This window comes from Pezoporus flaviventris, unplaced genomic scaffold (genome assembly GCF_033815535.1).
Source record: "Pezoporus flaviventris isolate CSIRO_AGI_PZ_B2104156 unplaced genomic scaffold, CSIRO_AGI_Pfla_v1 ptg000063l, whole genome shotgun sequence".
NCBI lineage: Eukaryota > Metazoa > Chordata > Aves > Psittaciformes > Psittacidae > Pezoporus > Pezoporus flaviventris.
The window spans coordinates 9,498,984-9,513,262 of NW_026892611.1; the positions used below are offsets into that span (position 1 = coordinate 9,498,984).

Genomic DNA, 14,279 nt, shown 5'->3' on the forward strand with positions numbered 1-14,279 from the left:
CTCTGGTTTCTTTGCCACTATTTACAGCTGAACATCCAAAATGCTGCTAGGCTTGCCATTGAAGGGGGAGGATGTGAGTGTTTGAATCTCTCTTCCTATTTTTGCAATGGCAGATACATCTCCCAGGTTGTCTTAAGTTTCTAAAATATTGATTAAGAAGCCCTGTTCCAGCAGCAAGGCATGCCCAGTTTAATTCCTTGGCTTCTGGTTATAGAATATTCATCACTAGCCAAATGCTTCTGAGTAACAGAGGCCTTGCCCAGCCTGGAGTGTGGGCTGAGTAGAGACATGTCAGGCTGTTGGATACTGAGTGATTCCAGTGTCTGTAAAAACTACAGGCTTGAGAAATAAATATTGGGAGATTTGGTTTATTTAATGCCTGGGGAAGGGGCTGTGTGGGTTTTCTAACACTTTGTAGGGGAAGAAGATTTAGAGCAAATCATACCATTATTAGTCAGTGGCTACAAAGAGAGCTTGAAACTCGGATAATGGTCATATATTTACAGCCTGGAGGTTTTGCATCACTGTTCCCACCGAAGAAACACAGCCACCACCACTGTTCACTGTTCATTCTCAGGGCATCTCAACCCCCTTTTTTTGCTGTATTGTTTGTTGTTAACAGATTGAAGACATCTGATAATGTTAACCTGAAGCAGGGCACTGTTGTATGTCTCTGCAAGCTGGATCTGCGTGTGAACTCTTCAGTTGCCTGCATCATGTTACTGCTTCACAGTGGCAGCTGAGGGGGGGAGTAAAACTGAGTGATATAAATAGGTGGTTGCCAAGTTCTGTTAAGTGTCCTGTAAAACTAACTATGCAGAATGTCATTCCTTCTAAATTAGCACTACCTTACAGCTTCCAGATCAGCATTTTTGGAAGTTAATGGACCTCTATGTTATACAACTGTAGTAGTCTTACCGAATTCACACAGTTTCAAGTGATATTTCTGGTTAAATCTGGTGGAATGGGATGTGAGGAGCTGAGAACACTTGTTCGTGTCTCTAAAAATTAAGGCACTGGATTGTTGGAAGTAGAATGTTTACTCTCATGTTTATTTTTGACTCAAACTTTCAAATTCAGGATTGGCAAGTATGAACATGTTCTTTTGAGCTTCAGTTCAATCTGTTCATGGACTTCTGCATGGTTTTATCAGCTCTCATCTGATATGGGAAAGTGATCTGTTATTTTAGAAGGCTCTGGCAGTAGTGGAAAAAGAAAGGGTTTTATTAGTGTTATGTCTGATGTTTTTCATCTAATCAATTACCCTTGAAATAGGTGATGAGATTTGTTTTTCAGTTGCAAGAGACCTCTATAATCTGATAATGATTATATTATTATATATTATATATTATTTATTAAATAATAGTAGAATATTAATTAAATGATATAATAATATTATATGACTCAGGCTTTTGAAGGCTGCAAGAAAAACAGTGAATATGACATTCTCTTCAATGTCTGTTTTGTGTATTTAAATGATTCTAATTGAAATTATGGAGGAGGAGCTTGAGATTCCCAGTTTGATTTCTTTGTACCAGTTAAAACTGCCTGCTTTTAGCATCCCAGCTTCCCACTGCCCTCCTGTGTGCAGCCAGGTGCTGTGAACAGGGACTGCTGCCTGTGTAGGGCTTCCTTGCCCAGAGCAGGGGGTGACTGCCCAGAAGAAATTACCCTTTGAGGAGCAGCTTGCCAGGGATTTCACTCCGACCTTTAGAGTCTGCCACAGCTGAACAAGCTTTGACAGCTGAACAAAACACACCTTGCATATTAGACTTAGTTTTCCCTCTATCAAGTTGCATTTAGCTTGTTCCCAGCTGCAGCTGAGTTCTTCATGGCCTTGGGTGTGCATGGCTACCTTCTGGGGCAGGTTTTAAGCAGCATTGTTCTCTTATGACTTTGACTTTCTCTCTGAGCTTGCTTGGGGAGTGCTCTTTGCTTCAGTGTGAATACCGTAATCTCTCAGCTGAAAGAATCAGGACCAGCAGAGCTCTGTATTCTGATGGCTTTCTCCCACCTGATTTTCCAAAGGGATGATGCTGAAGATCACTTCAGACGTGATTTAAGGAAATTTGAAACACTGCTGCCTATTGCAACTCTGTCTTCTACTCTGCTTTCTTACAGAGCTTTAATTTGCCACATGCCTGCTGCCAAGTGCTTCAGGCTGGTTCATAGTAGTATATTAAAATCGGAACACTCAAATGATATTACAGTTTTTACTGGCAGAAGGAGAATATCACAAGTACTAAATCATCTGTGTTGAAATCTCTTGTAGAAGAGATTCAGAGCAGCCCTGCGGAGAAGGGCTTGGGGGTGTTGGTTGATGAGAAAATGAACATGAGCCGGCTTCAGTGTGTGCTCGCAGCCCAGAAACCAACCGTGTCCTGGGCTGCATCAAAAGGAGCGTGACCAGCAGGTCGAAGGAGGTGATCCTGCCCCTTTGCTCTGCTCTTGTGAGACCTCACCTGGAGCATTGTGTGCAGTTCTGGTGTCCTCAACATAAAAAGGACATGGAACTGTTGGAACAAGTCCAGAGAAGGGCCATGAGGATGATCAGGGACTGGAGCACCTCCTGCATGAAGACAGGTTGAGGAAGTTGGGGCTGTTCAGCCTGGAGAAGAGAAGGCTGCATGGAGACCTCAGAGCAGCCTTCCAGTATCTGAAGGGGGGCTATAGGGATGCTGGGGAGGGACTCTTCATTAGGGACTGTAGTGACAGGACAAGGGGTAACGGGTTAAAACTTAAACAGGGGAAGTTTAGATTGGATCTAAGGAAGAAGTTCTTTACTGTAAGGGTGGTGAGGCACTGGGATGGGTTGCCCAGGGAGGTTGTGAATGCTCCATCGCTGGTGGTGTTCAAGGCCAGGTTGGACAGAGCCTTGAGTGGCATGGTTTAGTGTGAGGTGGGGGGCTGGAACTGGATGATCTTAAGGTCCTTTCCAACCCTAACTATTCTATGATTCTGTGATTCTATGAAATGTGATGTTCATTTTAAAGATCCCACCACATAAGCTTAGCCTGCCTAGTGTGGCAGGGACAGTATGAAGATAAAATCAGTTCCCTGGTTGTCAGCAAGGTAGAAAACCTCAAAGTGAGAGAATGATCTACTACTACAATCTGCAAAGGCTGTGATACTGTGTAAAGAAAAGGAGCAGAGAAGCCTGCCTTAATCACCTTCCACTCACTCTAAAGGCTTTCAGACCTTTCACACAGGCTCAGCATCTGCATGGATACCTGGGGGTGGCTTAACTGTTGGAGGGTTTTTGAAAAGAAATCTGACAAGAATTTGTTGTCTTGAAATGTTAAAAAGAAAAAAAGAAGATAGCAGTGTTTTTAAAAGCCCTTTATAATGACGATAATCCCTGGTGACAGAACGTACATGTCTGAGAATATGGTTTTCACTCATCCGCAATCCAACGCTGTCAAATGAAATCTGTATCAGATGGAATGAGGCTCTACGGGCACTGTAAGATGTTTTATGTGCAGCTGTGTGTAGAATCAGATTGTGCATGCAGGTTGTTTCTGTGCCAGGGATGAGCCAGCCACCTGGCTTGTGGAATTCTTCAGGCACTGAGCTGACTCTGTTCTTCTCTTCTTGCAAACTCAAGCTCTTATGCAACAGTCTGTTAACAGCAATATTAGGTACCAGACAGCCTGTGTTTAAGATTCTGACTTCATCTGTTCCCCTGGCTGCTTGGTTTGAGGAAACTCTTGGCTGCCTTACTCTCTTTTCCTGCATTTGCTTAGTAATCCCTGTTACTGATGCAGCCCTAGTCTCACTGTTCTGTTTTACTTAGTGTTTTTGCTTCTTGTTTTGGTTTTATCCAGCTGCAAGGAGAAACACGGCAAGGGTTTTAAGGATGTGCACTGCAGCATTTGTAGTAGTGGGAAGCCTTCTGTGGTTTGAAGTAATTGCCAGCGTGGCTGTTGAAGGAATGTACTATGGCTGGACTACATGCTATAACTAGCATTGTTAATATAGCTCTGGCATTTGCCTCCTAACTGAAACCAGCTGTGGTGACCACGGACGTGAAGAAATGTCAACCCTTTTATAGCGATTTTTTATTAGGCTGGTTATGAAAATAGCTGTCTAAGCAAAATTACTTCAGAATATACTATTTTTAATGCATACCTTTCAGTTGATTCTAGTATGGATGTGGAAGTGTTTGGGGTTACTCGTGTCTTCCACGCTACCAGCTGCTTTCAAAGCTGAAACCGTGCCTGTGTTTTTGCAGTGGAGCCTGGCAGCACTTGCCATAAGCATGCATAATCAAATTTGTCAAGACCTGCAATGTTTCCTTGTTTTGATCTGTTTGATGCATTTTTGGGGGGGGGGGGGGTGTGGGGTGTGGTGTGTGTGCTTCTTTCCTCTTGTCCCCAGTCTGTCTTCCCCCATGCTCCTCAGGTGTTCTTTGCTCTTGAAGAATCTTTCCCCCAAACTGTGTTTTACTTTTCTTCCCACCTTAACTAAAAGGGCAGAAAAGGATTCATGCTGAAGACCAAATGTGGTACAGTGTATTTTTGAATCCGTGCCTCGGAGGAGCTAAATGTAGCTCCCTGCTTATCTCTCGCCAGTGATTAATCACCAGGAAGTGTTTCATGCTGAGCTTATGTTTACCAAAGACTAAAATGAGAGTGGGGCAAAACATACACGTTTTAAATGTGCTCTTACTTCAGGGCGAGTTAGCCACATGCGTACCAATTTAGGTCCTAACTGATGTATAACACCCATTGGTTTGGGGTTTCAGTAAGCTCTTAGCCAAGGCTGTTGCCTGGTTCTCACAGTATCACCCTTATTTTAAATGGTCCAATCAATCTACAGCTTTGGTGATGGGCTCTGAGAGGGAAAGGTCTGTAAATCAAAGCCTCTTCACAGACCTAGGGATATATTTTTCTTGACAGTCCCAATCAGCATGGTTCTGAGGACTCCTGACTTGTGGTGCCTTGTCCTCTGCCAGGCCACTTTGACCTTCAGAAACTCAGCTCCTAACAGCTATTTTCTTGCTAATGTGATGTGAAGTTAGAAGCTCATCTTCTAATTAGAAGGCTCAAAAAAGCAATGCCCAGGCTTTTTACTTTGCTCTACAGGCTTGTGACCTCAGGGCAATAGCCTTCAGGAGGGCTGAAATTAGGTTGTGACTCCCCGGTCCCAAAATCCCATTCTGACTTCCTGCCTTTGGTTTGAGCTCCTGGTTGAAGAGAGCAAGGCTGAATGTTCTGGGAGCTGTCTTGCATCGTTTTGGTCATCAGGTGCTTACTCATCAGCTTCCATTAAACACCTTTTGCAGCCATCTGTGAAGGCTCAGCTTGCCAAGATGCTTTCCCCATACGTGACCATTTCCCTGTCTGGTTTGTTCTGTGTTGATTGTGTTTAAAGTACGTCAGGTACTGACCTTCCAGCATTGTATGGTTAACTTCCTTCCTCTGTCCTGGAAACACTCGAACTATGATGACAAGTGAAAAAGAGCAACACGGTAAAGACTGATGACTGGAAGACGTGCATGCATGGGTTATAAGGCTTTCGTTGCACAGTCCAGGGTGCATCTAAATGGGATGCTTCTTGCTATTGATTTAATGTTTGTCTGCTCTGCAACAATTCTTTAGCCTCTTCGTGGAGGTTGATTAGGTAACTGTAATCAAACTCGTTCCTCTTGCAAGTTGAGTGATGTCAGTCTTGAGAGCAATCCGACTTTAACTCAGGCTTCTGAGTTCTGAAACTGTCAGGAGCATTTCTGGATATTCCATTTATTTTTTGTAGAAGATACTTTCTCATCTCCTGCCTGCTGTAGAACTGGAGCATTGGCTGCTTGAGAAATAACTCGATCTCAGCTTTCTCATTCTTTATCATGAGTAGAAAAGCTACTGCTGTTATACTTCATACTGTTACTTTCACATATATCACTTCCATTTCTGAGCAGTAGAGCTTTTTGAGATGGAAAACTCCTCATGGTGTAAATAAGGCATGGGAAGAATGGTAGTTGCAAGTGGATGTGAGAGCTGTATGCTTAGCATCAGGTTTGAGGCAGGTATAGCCATCCAGCAGGAATTACTGATACTGTGGCATACCTAGGGTCTTACTTGCAATGCAGATGCAAATATTCCTTTGGGCAACTTGTATATACAGACCTGATTATTAATCTGCCTCAGAAGAAAGATAAACCTTGACCTCCAAAACACTTGTGCACTTTTACTCCTCAGCCTGTTCCGAGTCCTGCTGGCCTGTTTCAGAAGTAACATGGTAAAGGTGTATGTTTGCTAACCTAAAAGAAGCAAGGAATGTGGGGGAAAACAAAGTGATGACAGATTTCTTCCCTTGGAAAAAACCCAACCCAACAAGCACACAGCAAAACTAGGGTGCAAGAACAAACATGGGGCCTTAGGAGTGTTGACTAAATAAGCAGCAAATCAACTGTCTTCTAAACACAGTACATAAGACACTATGGTTATTCACTTGCCTTAAGGAACTGTGTAATGGCCAAGCAATCAGTAAAAGGAATGGTTATGAATAATATTATTGAAGTCCATGGATTTCTGTCATTCCCATAGAGATGTCCTACTGGAAAAGTCACAGTATGTAGGGGGGAAGAAATGGCACCTGGACTTTAAACTTCGAATACGACTTCCAAGAGCATTTAAGACAATGAAAGAGCAAGTGTGGGAATATGCCAGCGGGAAAACAGCTTTATATGTAGGTGTGTGCATACTTTTCACTTAACAGCTCTTTGGCTTTCACTGCTGTCTTTAGGCAAAGAACTTGCCTCAGGACATTCTGTATGAAAGCCTAAGCCATGAATGTTGTGCTTGTTATTCTCGTTTTAGCCTCCTGTAGTAAAACTTCACTTCCCATCAGCTCTGTAGAAACATGACATTTGGAAAGGGGAAGATGAAAACCCAGACAAAGCAAGCGAAAGGCCTTAATGCCAGTGAAGAAGCAGGTATTGGTTGGGATGCAAAATGTAATCTGTCTTTCTTCCTCCACAGGGTTGAAAGATCTACTGACCAAGTAATCAAGCCAGTCAATGTGGAAGCACTGTCAAAGTGGGTTGGGAAGATACCTGCTGATGTTCTGCAAGATATGCCTGTGATTGCACCCATGCTAGCAAAACTGGGCTACGATCCGTATGCCAATCCACCAAATTATGGAAAGCCAGATCAAAAAGTTGTGGAAAACACAAGGAGGGTAAGGCGTTTTTGTGTGTTTAGTGACTGACTAAATGGATGTGAGCTGTGGAGCTGAAGAGTCTCGTGTTTCATTTGTTGGGGGATTTTAAAGTCTGTTTCTAATACCTTTTGAAACTTAGCAATGTGGTTTCCTTGCCATGGGGATGAAAAGGAAGAATTCTATGGGACCTTGAGCACCGAAAGTCTTTCTCCTGCTGTTTGTCTTCAATTTGGTTTATGTTCCTTTACCCCAACCCCAGGCTTGAGCTGTGTTCTTTGGTGTAGGTAACTAAACCTCTTGAGAGCTGTCCAGATAGTTGGGGAACTAGTTAGTAGTGGAAAAAGCAGCTTTCTCACCCGAGCATCAAACTTGCCTGATGAGCTCAGCTTTTTATACATGAGGGCTGGCAGAAGCTCTTTCACAAAATTACACCCCAAATACTTGGTAGAATTGGAAAAGTGACCCATGGAAAATGGCTCAAGATGATCAAAATGGCACATTTTTCCAATTCTTTGCTGTCCTTTGTAGAAGCAAACGAAAGATGGAGGGAAGTCTGGTGCTGATTAACCTAAACTTGAGGATTTGAGCCTGAACTTAATCTTGGAATGTGAGTAGTTAGGCTATAGAGCTGTTTATCCCCGGAGGTATCCATTGGAAAGCTCGTTACCATTGTTTGAAATAAAAGTAATTAATTCCTATGTTCTTTGGAGAATGTATACTTGATTAAAAGAAGGTGCCTTTTGCTGCTGCGGCAAAGTAATCATTGGAAAAATTGAATTAAACCATTAAAAAGGACTGTCTTCCACTAGCCTCCAGTATTAAACCCCCCTGGTTCGTATGCTGCTGAGCTAAATACTGATGGAGGGGGGGAAAAAAGGCTTTTGGGGAAGTCTCCAAACACTTTTGCATGCTTTCTTCTTAGAAGCCTGAGTACCCGATTGTGCGTATTAAGGGAAGACAGGTCGGCTGTTTTAATAGTTGTTAGCTCAGCATGGAAAAGGTAACCCACCTTTTCTGGCAGGGGTAGTGGTTAGCATTGTGTGGGTTTCCTGATGCTACTTCTTTTAAAGAAGCTCACAAACTAACTTTTCTGTACCCAATTCAACCCCCTTAAAACAAAAAAAAGAAGTCTTCAGTGCTACTTCATGGAGCCTTGAAAATGAAATCCTCGTGCACCTACCTGTATGTGGTATAGAACAGTGACAGGGTCCAGATTTGTATTCTGTTGCAGTGGTTTAAGGTTGGTTATCTCTTCCTGACACAATTAAAGTACATTTCTGCAGTAGGGTGACCTTTCTTATGCCTCTAATGCCATGCCTTCTATGCATGGCAAGCTCAGTCTGAGGTGTAAAAGTCTGGATCTCAGTTGCTTACTGTTGGGTGGCTTCTTGAAACCTGTTTCAGTTCAAAAATGCAAGAGAGAAATTCAGGTAATAAAGCCACAAACACCTTTAAACAAGTTGAAACCTAATTTGGAAGGCTAAAGTGCATCGTTTGCATTGAAGCATGATCAGTTTATTTACTCATGTTAAACCAGCTGTGGAAAAACTGGAGGTTACTGTTACGATAGCTGGTCCAAATAGTGCAATGCTTCCTTTGACTGATATTCTAATTCAATAGTTTTACAGCCCAAGGTAGCATTTTAATTTTGGTATTTATTTTTACCCAGTATGTATTTTCCTGGTCTCTTGTTTCTTTACAAAATTCCTTTTGCATATATGGTTTGTAGAGCTAAAGTGAGGGTGATGTCCTGAATTAAGACTAAAACCCAAAACTCCCAAAGGACTAAGGATGGCTAACCTTCAAAACTGGCACTCTTACTTTTGAAAATGGAGAAACAAGATGTCATGTACCCCAAGGAGCCTGTGACAGCTTGAATTAGTGTTGGAGCTTTCATTTGGATGGCTTGAATTCCCCCCCCAAGTCACTTTGCTTTGTTTCCTCCCAGCTGGTTCCCAGCAAATCCCTGCTCAGACCATCCTCTTTCCCTGTGACTACGGAAACGCTGATGGCCTCACTTCCTAGGGTTTCAAGATTTAAGGCTTCCCAGCTCCCAGAGCAGTTTGTTGCTTAGGTTACTTAATAGGGCAGCAGGCTCATCACCCTCTCTACAAGTGCCAGGCTCTCTGGCCAGCATGCAGCTCACGTAGTCAATGGCCAAAATGCTGGCTGCTGAGCTTGATCTCAGACCAAGTGCGTTTTGACATAACTGATCCTCTGGCTGGTGATCAGTGGGAGCTGACTCGTGTCTCAAACACACTTTGGTTTGTTTTCCCCACAGCTTTATTTGGTTTTATCTGCCCCCCATTCCCAAATGTTTCAAAACACTTTAAGGTGTTTGGGGTAAAGGGGGGTGAGAGGGAAGGGAGAAGAGGGCGAGAGGGAACTGGGATGTGTTGGTTTTGCCTATCAGGGATAGCATGTGCTGCATGTGGATTTGCCCCTTTTTGTTCATGAATCCATACTGGTTTATTGCTTGCTGCTGCCTCTTGATGAAGAGGGCATTTACTTTAAGGTTTTTCAGCATTTATTGGTCTGGATTTTTCCAGCCTTTATGAAGTGGCACTTGGGAAGTGCGTTACTGCATGCTCTGAGCTGGTGACTTTGTGCATTAATATAGCCCTACTTTTGTTCTTGCTTTCTTCTTACATTTCTTCACCTTGGATAGTCTTGCACAGAGTTTTGTGCAGAGTTTGTGGTATGTTGAAGATGAAGCTGTCCAAATAAAATCTTTCCAAAGTTCCTCTTCAGTGCATAATAAGTACATATAAACCTTGCTTGTAAGCATTTATTGCTTCACTTTGTGTTTGGAAGCTGTCCTGTTGTATTCTTGTTTGTGGTCTCGGAGAACTTTTAAATTTAACACAGAACTTGAATTTTATGCATTGAAAACAGAGAAAGTTTCAACTTCTGAAACTGAGCTGTATTGTGGTAGCACAGTAACCCTTGCAGTGACTCACGGGGGATAACATTGAGTTATCTGACACTTGCTGCTCTGATACCATCATAGTTTCTTAGTCCCTTTCAAATGGCTTGAGCTAGCACTTCAGATGATCAGGGGACTGGAGCACCTCCTGTATGAAGACAGGCTGAGGAAGTTGGGGCTGTTCAGCCTGGAGAAGAGAAGGCTGCGTGGAGACCTCAGAGCAGCTTCCAGTATCTGAAGGGGGCCTATAGGGATGCTGGGGAGGGACTCTTCATTAGGGACTGTAGTGACAGGACAAGGGGTAACGGGTTAAAACTGAAACAGGGGAAGTTTAGATTGGATATAAGGAAAAAGTTTTTTCCTGTTAGGGTGGTGAGGCACTGGAATGGGCTGCCCAGGGAGGTTGTGAATGCTCCATCCCTGGTGGTGTTCACGGCCAGGTTATATGAAGCCTTAGGTGGCATGGTTTAGTGTGAGGTGTCCCTGCCCATGGCAGGGGGGTTGGAAGTGGGTGAACTTAAGGTCGTTTCCAACCCAAACCATTCTGTGATTCTGTGAAGGGAATTGGTTTTGTCTGGCACACAAAGTAGCTTTAAGGGGGAAAGACTGATGGGTTGGTTTGGTGTGTGTGGGGGGTGTTCAGTTTTGTGGGGGTTACGTAAATGCTGGCTTAAATTGATTGTGGAAGTTGCAACAACAGGGTGGAAGGCCAGCACCACTGAAATTACTGGCAAGGGAGATTCCGGCTCCACCTAAAGATGGAACAACGTTGTGTCATCTAGTGCATTGCATAAAGATAAGGAGAACATGAAATTCATTTTCAGGCTGCAAAACAGATTCTATTGAGTGCAGAGGGGTCAGTATTTTATGAGCAGAAGCCTGTGCATTGCCCAGTTGTAGAAGATAACTTAAGAAAATTACAAGCTTTAAACTGCCCCATGTCTGTTCTGAAATGTGCTTAAATGCTGTGTCTAGAGCTGCACCGACTGCACTGAGCAAAGTCGATGGCTTCTTTGTAAAGACTGCAAATCAGACTTAACAGTGAAAATACTGCTCAGCAATGACAAGAGGCTGCTGTTAGTCCTGAAGTTAAGAACTGACAATGTAAAGGTGCCTAAATCAAGGGCTAATAATGAAGAAAACCAGAAAGGAATGGCTACTGTGATGCAGAACATTAGCTTCCCCATACCTTTCCAAGCAGTTCAGTCCCGTTCTTGTTTCTTCTTCTTTTCTCCTTTGCTGTCCCTCTGCTGGTGACTGTACAGGTTAATGTACAGGTTATGTATGGGTTAAACAATCCTTTTTGTTCAGTCTGGAAGCAAAATGACGATCCTCACCAGCTCCAGTACAGGGCTTGAGTTAGAATTTCTATGTGCTCCTAGGTAATGCAATGAAAACAGTGCTCTCTGCTAAGTTTTGGGTTTTTCACTTGAGTGCTACCTGCCTGGGGCACCGGAATGGTTAGGTTGGGTTTCCATGCCACTGTAGCACAGCACAGAAAAAGATGCAACCACTGTGTGTGTTTCTGTCACCTTAGTTCTGCTTTTGTTTCAGGAAATACCAGTGTTTGAAGCTAACCTCATCTCTTCTTACACTGCTCTCCAAGTGCTGTGTGGTGTTATGAAATAAGACTCTGGCAGTATCTGCACTGGTGGAGTACAAATCCAACATGAGTATAACAGAATTTCCTGATGTTTTCAATAACAAAGCCATTAACTTCTTGTTTATCTGCTTTATGTTAACCCTGGCAATATCCTCTTTTATGGCATGTAACTTTATCTTGTCTCGGTTTAAGGAACGCAGAGCAGAGAGAACAAGGTCTGAATAGTATTGCACGATGCAGCAGATCTCTGCATGCAACCTCCTCAAGAGGCAACTTTTAGTTATTCAATGACTGCAGAATCGGGTCATCTTGTGTTTTCCTTCTAAGCCTGTTGCTGGTCTCTTCATTGTATTGTAGTGATTGCAGGAGTCCCTTCCTTACAGATACACAACTGACCACTTTTCTTCCTCCCCTAGAGTTTTAACATATTCTACATCCTGAACATAAAGGAGAACACCATCCTGTAACTACGGCGTTTCCATCTGCAAGTGATGCAGAAAATTATTAAGCTTTCTGCACTGGTAGCCCCATCACTATATGATGAATTACATAAGTAGAATCACTCCCATGTTAGACGTGCCCGATATGTCCTTATCAATATTGTGAGTCAGTAAAAGCGTATGTCAGCAGTTTAACAGCATGTACCAAAAGTGGAGAACAGCTCATAACTGGAAGACTCTGACTTATGCCCAGTAGAAACTGGCTTATTGTTATGTTATGATTGGCTAAGTGGTTTCCTCTCACATCTGTAACATATTACATCAGATTTTCTTTGGCGCGTACTTCCCCCACTAAATGAATTTGTATGCCTGGAATACGTATTCTAGTCATTTCTTTTAACTTCTTCATGAAGTTCCTTGCCCTGGAGAGGTTGAGGGACGGAAGTGTATAGAACCGTGTAGAAAAAGCTATGGTTTTCATCATGACTGTTTAAATATGTGTGGCTGCTTCTAATCACATCCAAAAGCTGTTCTCTATCTCTGGTTATAGTCTGTTGATGGTATCCTCTGCAGTAACATCCAGAGGAATAAACCAGCTCTACTGACTCCTGTTCCGTGCCTGTTTTAAATTGTGAGGAAATGTCTCCTGCTGTTAAGACTAGAGACATCCATGACAGTCCTGATGTCGGGATTTTATATTTGGGGTTTTGGAGACAGAAACAATCTATGGTAAAGAGTGTGAAGTATATTTATACCGATGCATGAGAATCATTACTTGCGCTGTCAAAGATGCATAATTGAGGTATGCTGTAATGACAGGCTGCTCGAGGCCGTGCATCTCTGCTTACACTGCATAAGTTAAGCATAAAAGCATTGGGCTTCATGGGCATTTTCTGATATTGCAGGGTTTATTTCGTCTCTGTCATTTCCACCAACAGCACAGACTTCCTCAGTGTCCTTTAGATTTGTTTAACACCCTCTTCAGTGGGCTTTTCATATACGATCAATGTGGCAAATAGGATTATTAACAAACAAAACACAAAGGTATGGTTGCAAGCTGCCTTTTGGCGGACATTCATAGCCCAGTCTAAAATCTTGCTGTCTGTGTTAGATTTACATCTCAGAAGTCCCCTTGCTTGGCAGTTACAACAAAGAGGTGAGGAATCGTGTAAGCCTTGTGAGCTGCCTTAAAAGCCAAGGGAAGTCTGAAAGAGCAGGATGTACCTGCAGGTACTGTGTGGTAAAGGGCTGTTTCTAGAAGGGGCTCTGCTCTCTTTTTGCCAGTGTTCCCTTTCTTTCCCTTTAACAATTAAACACTTCTGGCCTTGTACTCTGCCATTTGATGTTTTGAAAGTCTGCCAAGCCCACGTACCTGCAAGAAAACTTGCAGACAAAAAGACCCATAATCTCCACATACTACAACTGACCCAGTATGATGTGACCCTATCTAAACCAGGCTTGAAAGTGGGTGAAAAGGAGTGCTTTGATCTTCTATGAAGCTGAATTCTAGGTTACACTTCTGAGTTACACTTTTGCTCCAAAGTTTTCCTTGAGAAACCCCTTTAGAAGGGTTTTCTCAGCCAGCTGCATGTGGGACTTGTTTTCTGATCTCTCTCTGCAAATACTATGCGTTTAGTTTGGCTTATACGAATGTGCTTTGTTGTTTGAATAGAACACTGCCAGCACTGAACAACAAACTGACACAGGCTTAAGATTCCTCCTCCCTCTAGAAATCCCTTTGGACTCGCAAAATAATTCCCTTAGCAATGGTAAACACCATTTCTGCTCTATTTTAACGAATTCTTGCTTAGACTGGAAATCATTCCAATGTCCTGCTTCTGCCTCTGCTCCTGCTCTCTGGATAACGGGGTTTCGACTTAGGAATTGGTCAGGAAAGAATTCTGAATCTGAAACCTCTCAATTGCTTTGGCTGCTGCTGGAGTCATTGTTTTTGGAATTTCTGGATTGCAGTTGATGGCTGGGTTTTGATTCCAAAGGACCACTTGCTGGGTTTGGAACTGCTTTAAGCCAGTTTGCATGCAGTCTCAATCTCGACAAAACCAGTGTTCTAGGTAATGTCAGTTCTGAACCAAAATCAGTGTGTTAAACCTGATCTTGGTGGGCCTGCCACTGGTTAGGTTTGCCTTTGTAA

At 43.0% G+C, this 14,279-nt stretch overlaps 1 protein-coding gene across 9 annotated transcripts in view; it reads left to right on the plus strand.

The window, feature by feature from the left end:
- Positions 1-14,279, plus strand: part of TPST1 (tyrosylprotein sulfotransferase 1) — a 49,999-nt gene that overhangs the window by 28,220 nt on the left and 7,500 nt on the right. For all 9 annotated transcript variants that reach the window (XR_009746439.1, XR_009746436.1, XR_009746437.1 and 6 more), the window contains exon 3: positions 6,978-7,176. Coding sequence is in view for 2 of the 9 variants with exons in the window: in XM_061470499.1 (XP_061326483.1) it covers positions 6,978-7,176 (199 nt within the window). In the remaining 7 variants the exon portion in view is untranslated. The remainder of the gene's footprint in view (positions 1-6,977; positions 7,177-14,279) is intronic.